The sequence below is a fragment of the Helobdella robusta genome (genome assembly GCF_000326865.2).
Source record: "Helobdella robusta unplaced genomic scaffold HELROscaffold_4, whole genome shotgun sequence".
Classification (NCBI taxonomy): domain Eukaryota; kingdom Metazoa; phylum Annelida; class Clitellata; order Rhynchobdellida; family Glossiphoniidae; genus Helobdella; species Helobdella robusta.
The window spans coordinates 3,526,205-3,539,713 of record NW_008704902.1 but is presented as its reverse complement, the minus strand read 5'-3'; the positions used below and the strand labels follow the sequence as shown (position 1 = coordinate 3,539,713).

Below are 13,509 nucleotides of genomic sequence, written 5' to 3'. Positions count from 1 at the left end.
ACATTTCTTCAAGAGAGGTTGCTTGATTTGCCTTGGATTCAATTTATATCTTTAATTTCGTACGAACCTTTTTTTTATTTTCAGGAATCTTGTCGGCGGCAGTTCCTGGAGAAATAAAAGGGTTCTTTTCGGCTTGGCAGAGGTGAGATAATATACATTTGAATATTTGCATTCAATTTTGTTAAAAAATAGTTTAACTCAGTCATATATGCGCAAAATATCAATAGTTGTTCTGGTCATCGGTCATGATTTCTTAATGATATGGGATTTCTCGTGTCGTTATTCACGCAAAACAATTTCGAAAAATTGGAATAATGAAAAGAAAATGTCGTTATTATAAAGTCATTAAACGACTCAGCTGCCAATGACGTTTTGAAAATAATGAAAAATTTATAAATGAGATCATGGTTTAGTTTTAAAAATTGCTGGTTTAGTTTTTATAATTGCTATAATTTTGTTGAATAATTCAGAATTTTGGACAAGCTGCAATTCGTTGAGAACCATATGCACTATGCTAACTGTTGGATGTAGTGTCGTTTAATTGGGTTTCTTAAAAACTATAGTGTGTTTTATCATTAGATTTGGTAGGTTAGCTTGGAACGAATTAATCGATCCAACGGTAGCTTTGTTGGAGAATGGATTCATCGTTGAAAGAGATTTAGGACAGGTTATCATTGAGTACAGAGATTTCATCAATAAATATCCAGGAATCAGGTGAGTGCAGATGTGTATTAGTTACTGTATATCTCAGTTTGTTTAAAATTTACAGTATATTTCTCGTATAAATCTATTGTTAATGCTTGTAATAACAAATATAAAAACGTTATGATCAAACAATCAGCTCATGAAAATGACACGCTTTAATAATAATGAAGATTTATTTCATTGTGTGTTGAAAAGTGTTTTAAACATAAATAACAGAGAGAAATTGATAAAAAGTGATGGTACAATATTGAAAGAAGGAGACACGTACAGAGATCCGGTGCTTGCAAAAACTTTGAGATACATTTCATTGAATCCAAGAGGATTTTACGAAGGAGCTCTGGCGAAGACAATGGCGCAAGAAATCCAGGAGGAAGGTGAACGTTGTAACCAAAAGTTTTTTGATTGTTCACCCACATGTTGCTATTTAACTTGACGCAAAAGTATTCCGATTACTTTTATTGAAAAAATAAATTGTTGGTGATGATGATGATGTATCTATAATTACATCAGGTTAGCATGTCTGGTGCAGCTGTGCATTATAGGGTTTCTTCATTTAAAAAAAGTATGTCAACAATGTACGTATGTAAGCAGACGATGTGTAAAACAAACAATGCACAATACATGTGTACATGTGCTGTGCGTTGTATGTATTCCTTGAAGGTTGAGAAGCGCTGGTGATATTTAAAAACGATGTGCTTTATATTTTCGTCAAAAACTTCCAAATAACGAAACAAATTATTTCATAAATCATCAGATACTGATTAAAACAAAATGCAACTTTTTATGTTGAAAAATAAATCTTGGTTTAATTAACTAACATTTAAAACCAGGGGGAATATTAAGTGAAGACGACCTGAGACGTTACGACGTGGAATGGAAAAATGCTACAGTGGTGAAGCTGCAAGGCACCAAGCTACAACATTACAGTGTTAGCCCCCCTTCCAGTGGAGCTGTACTTGGCTTCATACTTAACGTTATGGCTGGTGAGACAAAAAAAATAATAGTTGGATTTGAGATTTGTTTCCGTGAAATATAATTTTGAAAAGTTGTTACATCATATGCCAAATTTTTTAGCGATTTAACGTAATTTAAAGATGATGATTGAAAATACGTATAGGCAACTGTCTTGTCGTGTTAAAATTTAATGCAAGCAAATTAATTTTTTAAAGTTTGGTTTATTTTTACAAACATTTAATTATGAAACTAGACTACATAATATCTTTCAACACATATCCAGGTTACAAATTAACTCCCGATTCCTTCTCAGAAAACAACTTATCTTTGACACTACACAGACTCATTGAGGTCTCCAAATTCGCATTTGCTGGTAGAAGTAAGCTCGGGGACGAAAAATTTGACAACTTTTCAGGCGTAAATCGTTGAGTCTTTACTTTAAGTTTAATTTTTTTTAATTCTGCATCGTATTCCAATTTTGCCAAATATTTTAACGTTAAACAGAGTAAAGTAATTTCATAAAGTAAACAATTTGTTGTTATCGTCGTGTGAAAACGATTACTTATTCTTAATTATCAACCAAGCTGTCTAAAAAGCTGGCATCGAAGGGGTTTGCAGAAGAGATTCGTTCCAAGATAGATGACTCAAGAACGTTCACGGACACATCTCACTACGGCAATATTTACGAGGAGGCACGCGATGGCGGAACGGCTCACGTCAGCGTTTATGCCGCTGATGGATCGGCCGTTTCCCTCACTTCCACTATTAACAATGCGTCGGTTTACATTATTTCTTCATATTTTGATAATGACTTACATCAAAATCTTCTTTTCACCACACTAAATGAACTTGTTTTCCATTACTTCTATGAAAAGTAATTTGTTCTAACGAATAAACTGTTATGTAATAAAAATGTTCTATAGATAATATCTGCCGAGCAGCACATAATTTATTTATTTGACGAACGCTAAGTTTTGGATCAGGCGTGAGAGGGCGACAGACAGGCATTTTATACAACAACGAGATGAACCTCTTCACAGGAATTGATGAGGAGGCATTTGCATCCAATTTGAACCTTAGTAACCAGATCAAACCATACAAAATTCCGATGTCATCGATGAGTCCCAGCCTAATCATGGACAAACATTTCAATGTGGGACTCATAACAGGAGCATCTGGTGGACCAAGGATCATCACTTCGATAGCAGCTGTAATAATTCAACATCAAATTGTTGCTTTTTTTTATTATATCTATAATATCGATTATTTTATTTGTTAAAGCATGTGCCTGATAAGAGTATATGACTTAAATCAGTTAGGAAATTATCTCATCTCATCATGTACACTACAAAGGTCATCCTAGGCAGCATCTTTGGCAATGAAACGCTAGATGTTACAGTGGACAGACCGAGAATTCACCACCAGCTGTTTCCTAACCAAGTCCTATACGAGAATTGGATGGAGGAGGTAGGGTTCATTTTATCGCAAATAGTACAATCGTGTTTTACTGTTTAAAGTGTGCATCTTAAATTTTTTCCAGAAGCACGTAGATGATTTAAAAATGAGAGGTCACATTATGAATCCCGTAATAAAAACTGCAGTCTGTGGAACAATAAAAGTGAAAAATGATGCCAATGAAAGAAAACTTTTGATCGAAGCCGTCAGTGATGGAAGGAAAGGAGGTCAGCCCGAAGGACTGTGAACCCTTCCTTCAGACATCCAACATTTTTCTGGCACTGCTCTTTCATACAATTTTATTTCAATTTGCATGTAATTAATATAATCATTCTACGATAATTTTTATATTTTTACAGTTTAAATAACTTTTAGAAATTTTTTGTATCAGACAACAATAGGTTGCAATATCATTGTATTCATTTCGAAATTTTTGTAGTTTGTTTCAGCGATAAAATTTGGTTAGCGTTCAAACGCGTTTATTTTAATACAACAATATTTAATGTTTTGTCCAATATAAATGCACTAACCTTAAAATGAAAAAGTATCATAATAACGATATAGTGAAAAAAGCTTGATAGAATTTCTAAAACATGATCTACAATAAATCCCAGACTTTTGCTTCCCAGGCTTTTGCTTCCCAGGCACGAAATCTAGTTTGAAATAAACTGCTGTTACTGATGAAAAAATCTGAGTAGGCTTAATGGTTATTTTTACAAACTTCTGCTGTAAACTAGAGAGAAAACTAGAAAACTCAAATCTCATTTCCGATTAAGAAAGTATTGTCAATCTACTGAAACCACTACCTTATTTGGATCATTCTATAATTCTGACATAATTGGTAACTTCAAATATTTCTTTGACCGAAATTCTGCATCCTTGATCTTTGCTGATGTTAATGATGCTGAATTATTTAACATTGTAAGCAATCTCAAAAACTCTTACTCCACTGGGTACGATAATTTATTTTACTTTATTTTCAAAAAATCTTTCTTAGTATTTTCACTCCACTTACTTTTCTTATAGATCTTTTTTAAAATCTATTAATTTTTCTTCTGTCTTAAAAAAATTAAAGTGATTCTACTATTTTAACAAGGATGTCGAATGGATATCGTCAATTACAGACCTACTTCTCTAATTGCAAATTTATCTAAATTAAAGGATACAAATTTTTATATCAGACTAAGCAAATTCTTGTATGAACATAATATTTTATCTGACCTTGCTGCTCTTGACTTGGTTCATCCTGTATCTGAAATAATTGAATTTAAACTCACCACTATAGAAATGTTTATTTATCCCTCAAAAGCCTCATTCACTCTATTTTAATCATATAAACTTGAAGATTATGGGATTCGCCATCAAGCTCCAAATTGGTTCAAAAGTTTGGTCATCAGTGCGTTCAATTTGACGTCTCTTTAGATTCGCTACATCTACGCAATGGCATCCCCCAAGACTCAATCCCTCAATGTTTTTATAAATGATATTATAAATTCTTCTTCTAGTTTAAAGTTTATACTGTTCGCTTATGACACCACGGTTTGTATAAATATATTTTTAGAACTTCAAAGCTTTTGATAATTTACAATGTATCGCAGCACAATGCTTATAAATTCATAAAAATGCTTTCTCCCGTGTAAAGGTTACAAAATGTTTAATTTTTTCTAAACTTTCAACTTTATACAAATACATTTCATTTGCCTGAACAAGCATGATTGTTTGTTTTCCTCTATAAAGTACACATTAAACATGAAAAAATTGGTTGAAGGATTATTTTATCAACTCAACAAGCAAAATTAATCTTGATCAATTTCACATGAAATATTCAGCCTAAACCCCAACATTATACAACATTATAGGTGCATTAACGTCTCGTATAATTAAATACCTCAGAAATGAAAAGAACGATAGCTTCTTTGTATTTGATCACGAGCATAAGTTTCTTTGTCCTGCTGAGCTTATTCTTTGTTGCAAGTTGCAACTTGCAGTACGCATTGTTATAACCGCCCTGGCCCATTCATTAGAGTTATGCGAAATTAGTTTAATAAACAAGCAAAGCAACGCAAAATTGCACAACATTTCTTCTGCCGTCAGAAGTGGGTAAAAGTTCCTAATACGTTGAATTATCTTGGGTTTTATTTTTATTTTTGGGTTATTTAAATGTTTAATAAATTTTCTGTTGCAGCATTTTACTGGGAATTTCAATTTGCAACATTTTAAACGTTGCTGTCGACTCAATCTTCACTAGCACTTAATGGGTGTAAGGTAGCCTACCGCATTGTAAGGTGTTAGATACCGCGTTTTAAGGTACCGCATCATACACGAGTGCCACATTTTACTTTGCCCTTTAATAGCCACTAACTTTGAACTTCGCTTTGCTTCAGGAAATTGTAAAAAAAATTGATGGAAGTTTGGTTTCAAACGTAGGCAGGCAACACTTTGAAGAAGTGGCATTATTCCAAATTGCGAAGTATTTCATGTGTTATGCAATGTTTGTTCATTTTTTGCCATTGTTATTAAATAACGACACTATTAAATAATTTTAATCTGCATAGATGGACAGTACAACAAGACCAACAGTCATAGTATCTCTGGTATCTTCAGCCATCACAGTGTCAGGATTTATCGCACTTGCTGTTGTTCTCTCACAACCATCTGACCCTGTAATCAATGTATTCAATGTAACCAATGTAACCAATGTAACCAATGTAACCAATGTAACCAATGTAACCAATGTAACCAATAGCTTCCAACAATCTGTCTACAAAAAGTTCACCTCTTATGCTGTTACATCTGAATCAGCAGTTTGTTCACAGATTGGAAAGTAAGTTGGTAACCGTTTAGTCCGTTTAGTTACTAAGTTTTAAGTTTTTAATCGAGTTTTAGCCTATTGTAATTATTAATAATAATAATAATACAAATTTGGAGGGACGAGTGATTTAATATTGTGCAGGATGTTTTTATCTTACAATTATTTTACAAATTACAATGTCTTCAGCTTGCAAAACTTAAAAAAACTAATATCAATAAACTAGTTAATTATGTTACATATTAAAATGGTAGGGTAAAATATTTTAAAGGTTTACGTTTGATCTCCAACTCAGTAACACAACCCATAACAACGTTCAACATTTCACGACATCAACAAATATCAGAAACTATTTATTTCAACTTCAGGTCCATATTTGAGAAAAATGGATCAGCGGTTGAAGTTTCGATAGCAACAATGATCTGCGTCGGTGTTGTCAGTCTGCACAACTGTGGCATCGGGGGTGGTCATCTGGCTATCATTTATGACACGTTTGTATTGAGCTACATTTTAATTTTTAATATAAAATAAACTTTCATCTCACATTTAATTGAATTTTTGTAAAGTTTGGAAAACATATTATTTATGAATTGTGGTAGGTAACGATTATTTCAAAAGTGTTCGATAAATACATAAAACATATTGCATTCTGTTGTTTTGATCAGTCCTAGGAACGAGAGTAAAAAAGTTTTAACGACTTTAGTAGCAAGGGAGCGAGCTCCAATCCAAGCCACAACCAACATGTTCCAAAATGCTTCCTCACTGATCGGTGAGTGTTTTGTTCAAAATGGTGATTTAGTGTTACATCAGTTCAATCTGTATTGAACGACATGGTTGTTGAATCATTATCGGGTATCATGAATGTTGATCTTATTAGATATCATTAGTGTTATGTCACTGTTTGATATCATGAATGTTAGATATCAAAAATTTTGAATCATTATTTTAACAGGAGGACTAGCAATAGCAGTTCCTGGTGAAATCATGGGATTCTATTCTGCTTGGGAAAGGTTTGATGCAATGGAAAACAATGTTCTTCAAGATAAACGAAATAAAACTTGATCACTTTAAATAAAACAATTAAGGTTCAAGGTAAACTGATTTGATTTATTTCACAAATTTGCGACTTAACATAGATTTGGAAGATTACAATGGAGTGAACTGTTAGAGCCAACAATAAAACTTCTAGAAAATGAATCCATTAAAGTTGAAAAAGCTCTTGCTAAAGCTTTTTCGAAAGATTACAGAAGCCAATTTCTTAACAGTTCCAGTTTGAAGTAATGTGATAAATTATTAGAAACATTCGTTTAAAATTTTACTAAAATTTATATTTTTTCACTTTAGGGCAGTCTACACAAAGAATAATGGATCGATGTTAGAACTGGGTGATCCTCTTATCGACAAGAAATTAGTGAAAACTTTGCGAAACATATCAGCTGATCCCATGGGTTTTTACGAAGGAGCTCTAGCGAAAGAAATTGTCAAAGAAATACAAAGTGAAGGTGAGAATGAATTGATTAATGTTAACATGTTCATTCATTATTTAACAATTATTCCTCAACATGACGTCTGTACTCACTTAAACTGAAACGGCACTACAACAGAAAAAATATACAACGCTAAAAACAGAGTTTTGAAAGCAGGAAATAGCGCAAATGAGTAATACAAAAATTATCGTGAGAAATAATTTTCAATGAAAGTTTGGAGAAGTTGTTAACTGTCGCAGATAATACTGAAAAGTAGTGAGATTCCTACTAAAGTACTAAAATTATCACAACGTCACTGTGTTAAGTAATTGCATCAGAGGATCTTTTGAATGTGATATCTGGTATCTCAATGATGATGCATGCATATAAAACTTTTTGCAGGAGGAATCATAACAGAAGATGATTTGAGAAATTATAGCATTGAATGGAAGGAACCAACAGCCATAAAATTGCAAGGAACCAACTTAACACACCACAGCCTGAGACCTCCATCCAGCGGGGTTGTACTGGGACTCATATTGAACATCATTGCGGGTAGTTACGTTTGTTCTCCAATTTTTATTCTTTATTTTTAACAAAATGTTTGGCTTCTAATTATCAGGATACAAATTGGCACCCGAAGATTTTAACGCCAATAACATAACCAGGACTTATCACAGACTGGTTGAAGCGTTCAAATTTTCTTTCGCTGGCAGAAGCAAGCTGGGCGACGAAAATTTTGTGAATGTGACACAGGTTTGATTATATTTTTGACTGAAAGTTTAAATTAAAATTTTAATATTAGAAATTTTAATTTATTAGTTGAAATATTAAAAAATTACAGTTGATAAATAAATTGTCCTCAACGCAATTTGCTGAGATTATCAGAGCGAAAATTGACGACAGCCAAACATTCAACAACGCAACCTATTACGGTGATGTTTACAATCAACTTGTAGACCATGGAACAGCTCATATAAGTGTGTACGGACCTGATGGCTCAGCCGTTGCCATGACTTCAACTATTAACACTGGGTAGAAATCATCTATTGCATTAATTTTTTAACAATTTTTAACGTTGCAAATCATCATACAACAAACATTATTTTAAAATGTGAGGTGACAATTTAGAGTCTTGACCAAGGACTTATATGCTGCCAGGCCGGTGTAGAACATGTTAAATGCTCAGGAATCAAGGGATCAAAGGAAGAGTAAAGTTTTATTACGCACTCCTAAAATTCAGAAACATCAAAAAGACACATGTGGTCATTATGAATATGTGCTGAACGACGCATCCCACAAATGCATGTAATAGGCCGAAGATCTTCTTTTAATTCGAACTCTTTCACTGCAAAGCAGGACCGGGCGCCTTTAACCATTAAGCCATCACGTCGCTGAAATGATTTATTTAAAATTCCTAAAAACTGCTTCCACACTTCCTATAACCATCCAACCATCACTTCATTTCAAATCAAACGTCTCTAGAACAATTATTTTGTTTATCTTTAATGTGTTATAGTGATAGAAAAATGCTTCAAAAATTAAATGTTGCTTTTCACAAGGTTTGGCTCAACCGTCAAAGGTTCTCAGACCAGTATTCTTTACAACAACGAGATGGACAACTTTGTAAGCCCATCCGTAAGCAACTCCGATCCAGCTAACTACATTGAACCCGGTAAAATGCCAATGTCCTCAATGAGTCCCACTTTTATCATGGACTCCCAGCAACATATCCATTTAATTTCAGGAGCTTCTGGTGGAATGAGGATAATAACAGCCGTTGCAGGGGTAAGACTTGCATCTGTTATAATGTGCGAGTGCCTGCTGACTCCATATTATAAATTACAACTTCATACACCCGCTCAGGTGGTGATGAACAGTCTCTGGGCTAATGAAACCTTGGATCGATCGGTCGATCGAGCTCGAGTACATCATCAGCTTTCACCAAACACGCTAATCTACGAAGACTGGCTTGATCAGGTCTGAACGATTTTTCAAAATATTGATTTTATGTTCCAGTTTTTATCGAAATAAATTTTTGAAAAACATATTTTTGGCTTAGTTCTTACCCACACAGTTTCAAATTGTATTTCTTACTTAATCTAATTATAAAAAACGTTATTACATTAAGTGGCGAAGTTGTTTCGTTATTAGAAATTTGTTTTTGTTTAACTTGTGAGTGTTTCGTTAAATAGGTATCGATCATTTTAGTGAAGTAATTAGCTGTTGCATGAAAAAATGAATTCGACCAATAGTTAATATGTTTATTATTCATTTAAACGTCACCTGCAAGGTTAAACATGTTATTTGCGACAGGTATATGTCAACCAACTGAAGAACAAGGGTCACTCCATGCAAGCAACGGAATTTTCAGCAGTTGCAAACACGTTAAAAATAAATTGTGTTGGTGTGGACTGCATAGAAGCTGTTGGTGATGGACGGAAGGGTGGACAGCCAAATGGGTTATAACAAGCTAATTATTGCTCATTCAAAACATTTCATTACATACACTGGCTGAAGTTTCAACCTATATATTCACGTTTAAGATTCATTAAATGTTGAATCCATTGTGTGCAAATTTTAAAAAAATATAAAAAATTTTTTAAATACAAATTTTTTTATTAATTTAATTTTTCATTTTAACTGCAGTAATCTAACAAAACAACGCATGGGCTATAAGACTGGTTATTTTTATTTAGACTAACAGATGTTTCGGTATCGCATCACTAATTGTTAATATATCGCAAAATACTTTCTAATATTATTTTACTTAATAAAAAATGCAAGAAATTTTGAGATAGTTAAAAAAATTGACAAAAACTGTGTATCTGTTTGTGTGCGTGTTTTTGTGTGTGTGTATGTATGTGTGAGTGAGTGAGTGAATGAATGAGTGAGTGGGTGAGTGAGTGAGTGAGTGAGTGAATGAATGAGTGAGTGAGTGAGTGAGTGAGTGGGTGGGTGAGTGAGTGAGTGAGTGAGTGAGTGAGTGGGTGGGTGAGTGAGTGAGCGAGCGAGTGAGTGAGTGAGAACATGTTCGATAACGAACTTTCTATTTCTAAGGGTGGAGTTTTGATGATGTTTACGATGGCAACACACACAATTTCCATTAATATTTGCGTTCTCACTCTGCTTTCATTGTTCTGTCAAAAGTGCACTAATTTGTTTTATTTAAATGGTTTTGTTGTAGCGAGTGATTTTCTTTGCAGAAGTAAGACATTGATAAATATTTACTATTAGTGATGTAATGTGGCTCAAAGAAGATCGCACTAAATAGTAAAAGTACAATTTTGCATTCTTTCGTATTGTTTTTATTACCACTTATAATATAATTGAGATTCAAATTTTTATTTACACACAAACATACACACACACCACACACACACACAACACAAACAGACGTTAAGTCATGATCCATGCATATTGAATATACATTTTATGTTTTGCAGATTTCATTGAATATTTTTGCCCACTTCGCGTTAATTAACTTTTTAAAAATACACTCAACGATGTTTTATAAATGATTGAATAATGTGGCATAAATTACGGAATGATTCAACTTTTAAAATGAGATTATTTACTGTTGAATTTTCACAACCATTCCATCAACAACCATTTAACCGATACTTGGGCTTATAGCAAAGTTTAGTGTATTACATGCCTAATTTTTTTCAGGTTTTTACTACAAAATCTGCTTATCCGGCAAATAAAGTTTTGCTTAAAATAAACCGAAATAAAAAACTAACGTCTATTAGATGTTTGAAAGTTTAGTTAAACAACTGTTGAAATATACGGAACATTCGAAATTGTTAATAAACAAATGTAACATTCAAAATTGTTAATAAACAAATGTAACAAATAACGTTCTGACTTTCCTTTGAATCAAATATTGCAAGGAGGGTGCGGACATTTAAAAAAAATTTAAATAAATAAACCTCAATTTTAGAAAAATTTATTAAATATTGAATTCAAAGGTACGTAATAATTAATATTTTCATTATTCATTGAATAATGTTTTATTATTTTGTAATTGCGTGCCGCCAAAGTTTAGTAAATCAGTTAGTCTGATCACGGGTAAAATTTAAACCACAAGAATCAAGTTATCTGCCAAGGTGAAGACAGAAACCTGTTTATTTATAACCCAAAAACATTAACGTCAAGTTAAGCCCAATGAAGAGTCCTAATAGCACAGTACCTACAGTACAATTCCGGCTTCAGAGTTAAAGTTGAAAGAAAAAATGTAGGAAATACTTGCTGACCGTCATTGAAGTTATTCTTTAAGTTGAGTTTAAAGTATGGCTGGCTATCATTAATTGATTTTCATGGAATCTTGCACTGCCTAAAATCGATCTAACAGCCAGAGCTAATAGTGTAATTGAAACTTTTGCTTTTGTTGGTGGTCAATGATTTACCATCAAGCTTCTAGTCGTAATTCGCTCATTGTAAAAAAAAAATTGATGATCAACTTCAAAACTAGGAACTAGGATAAAACAAAAATACCTATTCTTCTTTCTTGAATAATTCTTTTCAGTGACAAAAACATTTCTCCTCCGCTTTTTAAGTAAATCCAACATCCCGTAAATTTTTCCTTCGTAGTTTTTTTTTAATTCGGCAGTAGCACTTTACAGTTGTTTTTGGCTTGTTCCGTTAGTCAGTTATATTAGAGATTAATTATGTATTATGATACATGAAATGGTGCGGCAAGTATTATACAAATTCCCTTGAGTAAATGAAAAAGATGAAAATTTCAGTTAAAATAAAGGACAAATAAACAGAAAGGATGATTTCAATAATTGAGATGGCTTCATTCATCTTAATCTCCATCCTTGCTGGCATCATGCTTCTTCTGTCTCAACCATCTGATCCTGTAGCTAACAGTTTCCATGCATCCGTCTACTGAAGGTACACCACGTACGCTGTTACATCTGATTCTGCTGTGTGCTCGCTGATTGGAAGGAGGTTTGTGACTGAACGATTTTTATTTATCATATTTGTTATTCATTCATTATATTAATTATATAAGAGACCGAATTAATAAAATTACTCAAGTTGTCAATTAATTTATATTCTGCATTTCTGCACTCGAATCATGGTTCTTGTCCAACAATCCGCAAAAGCAGAACTCATTGACATCTCATCCCAGAAAGGATGTCGGAGACCTTGACAACTTCCACGTTAATGACCATACCCAAATCGCAATGGGCAATCACATATAGTCTAGTCTATGTTTTAAAAATCACACTACATCAAATTCATGCATGCAACTATCATCTTATCTATCAATCATTACTAGTATTATGTTTTACATCGTGTCAATAGAATTCTATTATACTGTTGGTTGTTGTTATTTGACAGTTGCATAAACGATCAATTATATTATGTATAAATGCAGTTACATACTGTTTATTATAAGGCTAATAATTATTTTCGACAAATGGCTCGCTCGCCTGGCTGTGTTGAATAAATAAAACATATAACCTAAAAATAATCGTAAAGTGTTTATTTGGAAAATTTTCAGAAATAATCAAATTAAATCTAAAGAAATTTTTTCAGAGTATTATTATTCTTAAAACCTCCCGCTAAGTGGTAGATTGGGGTGTATGTGTATAATTGTGTGTTTTAAATTAATAATCAAAAATATATATATTAAATAAATAATCAAATATATATATATATATATATTTATATATATATATATATATATATATATATTACAATATTCTATAAATTCTACCGAATGTTTGGCGTTAATATGTTTGTAGTTCGTTTTTTCGATTTTTCTCACTAAAGTTTTTTGGTGAACGTTTAGTTTATTAAAATTCAAAATAAACTTATTTTTCGAATTCATGCTGCAAATAAGGCCATATTTCGATTCCGAATGAATCATCATCAGTGCTCCTTGCTGTATATATATAGGGAAATATTGACTTTGTCAAGATGAACTTTGACGTTGTAAAAATTAACTTTGGCGTTGTAAAATTGAACTTTGATGCGAATTATGTGTCAGGTTTCTTAATTGGCTAGTCATCTTCTTTGGTCTCCTTTCCTTCATCGATAGCATCATATTCTTCTTTGTCACTATATACGATGCTAGTTTTTATTACTTCTTTGTTTTCGTTGTTG

General features: G+C 32.7%; 2 protein-coding genes across 2 annotated transcripts; both read left to right on the top strand.

The window, feature by feature from the left end:
• Positions 1-927: 927 nt before the first annotated feature.
• On the top strand, positions 928-3,617 carry HELRODRAFT_188964 (hypothetical protein). The gene is made up of 7 exons (XM_009024634.1): positions 928-1,079; positions 1,536-1,688; positions 1,943-2,076; positions 2,244-2,434; positions 2,632-2,869; positions 3,013-3,126; positions 3,200-3,617. Exons 1-7 carry the CDS (start codon positions 1,055-1,057, stop codon positions 3,359-3,361), a joined length of 1,017 nt encoding a protein of 338 aa, XP_009022882.1. The 5' UTR covers positions 928-1,054; the 3' UTR covers positions 3,362-3,617.
• A 2,678-nt stretch (positions 3,618-6,295) lies between these two features.
• Positions 6,296-9,375, top strand: HELRODRAFT_66647 (hypothetical protein; the record flags this gene model as incomplete). Its single annotated transcript, XM_009024199.1, has 10 exons — positions 6,296-6,414; positions 6,595-6,692; positions 6,876-6,933; positions 7,060-7,200; positions 7,268-7,425; positions 7,792-7,947; positions 8,033-8,145; positions 8,234-8,424; positions 8,952-9,177; positions 9,256-9,375. Coding segments are annotated over 10 exons (1,380 nt in total), but the record flags the coding sequence as incomplete, so codon positions are not given.
• Between the last annotated feature and the right edge of the window lie 4,134 nt (positions 9,376-13,509).

Excerpts from the sequence above, each read along its gene's own strand:
- HELRODRAFT_188964 (XM_009024634.1), top strand. The coding sequence starts at position 1,055 with ATGGCGCAAGAAATCCAGGAGGAAG. Across the intron at positions 1,080-1,535 it reads GCAAGAAATCCAGGAGGAAG|GGGGAATATTAAGTGAAGAC; the intron begins GTGAACGTTGTA and ends ATTTAAAACCAG. Across the intron at positions 2,435-2,631 it reads ACTTCCACTATTAACAATGC|TTTTGGATCAGGCGTGAGAG; the intron begins GTCGGTTTACAT and ends ACGAACGCTAAG.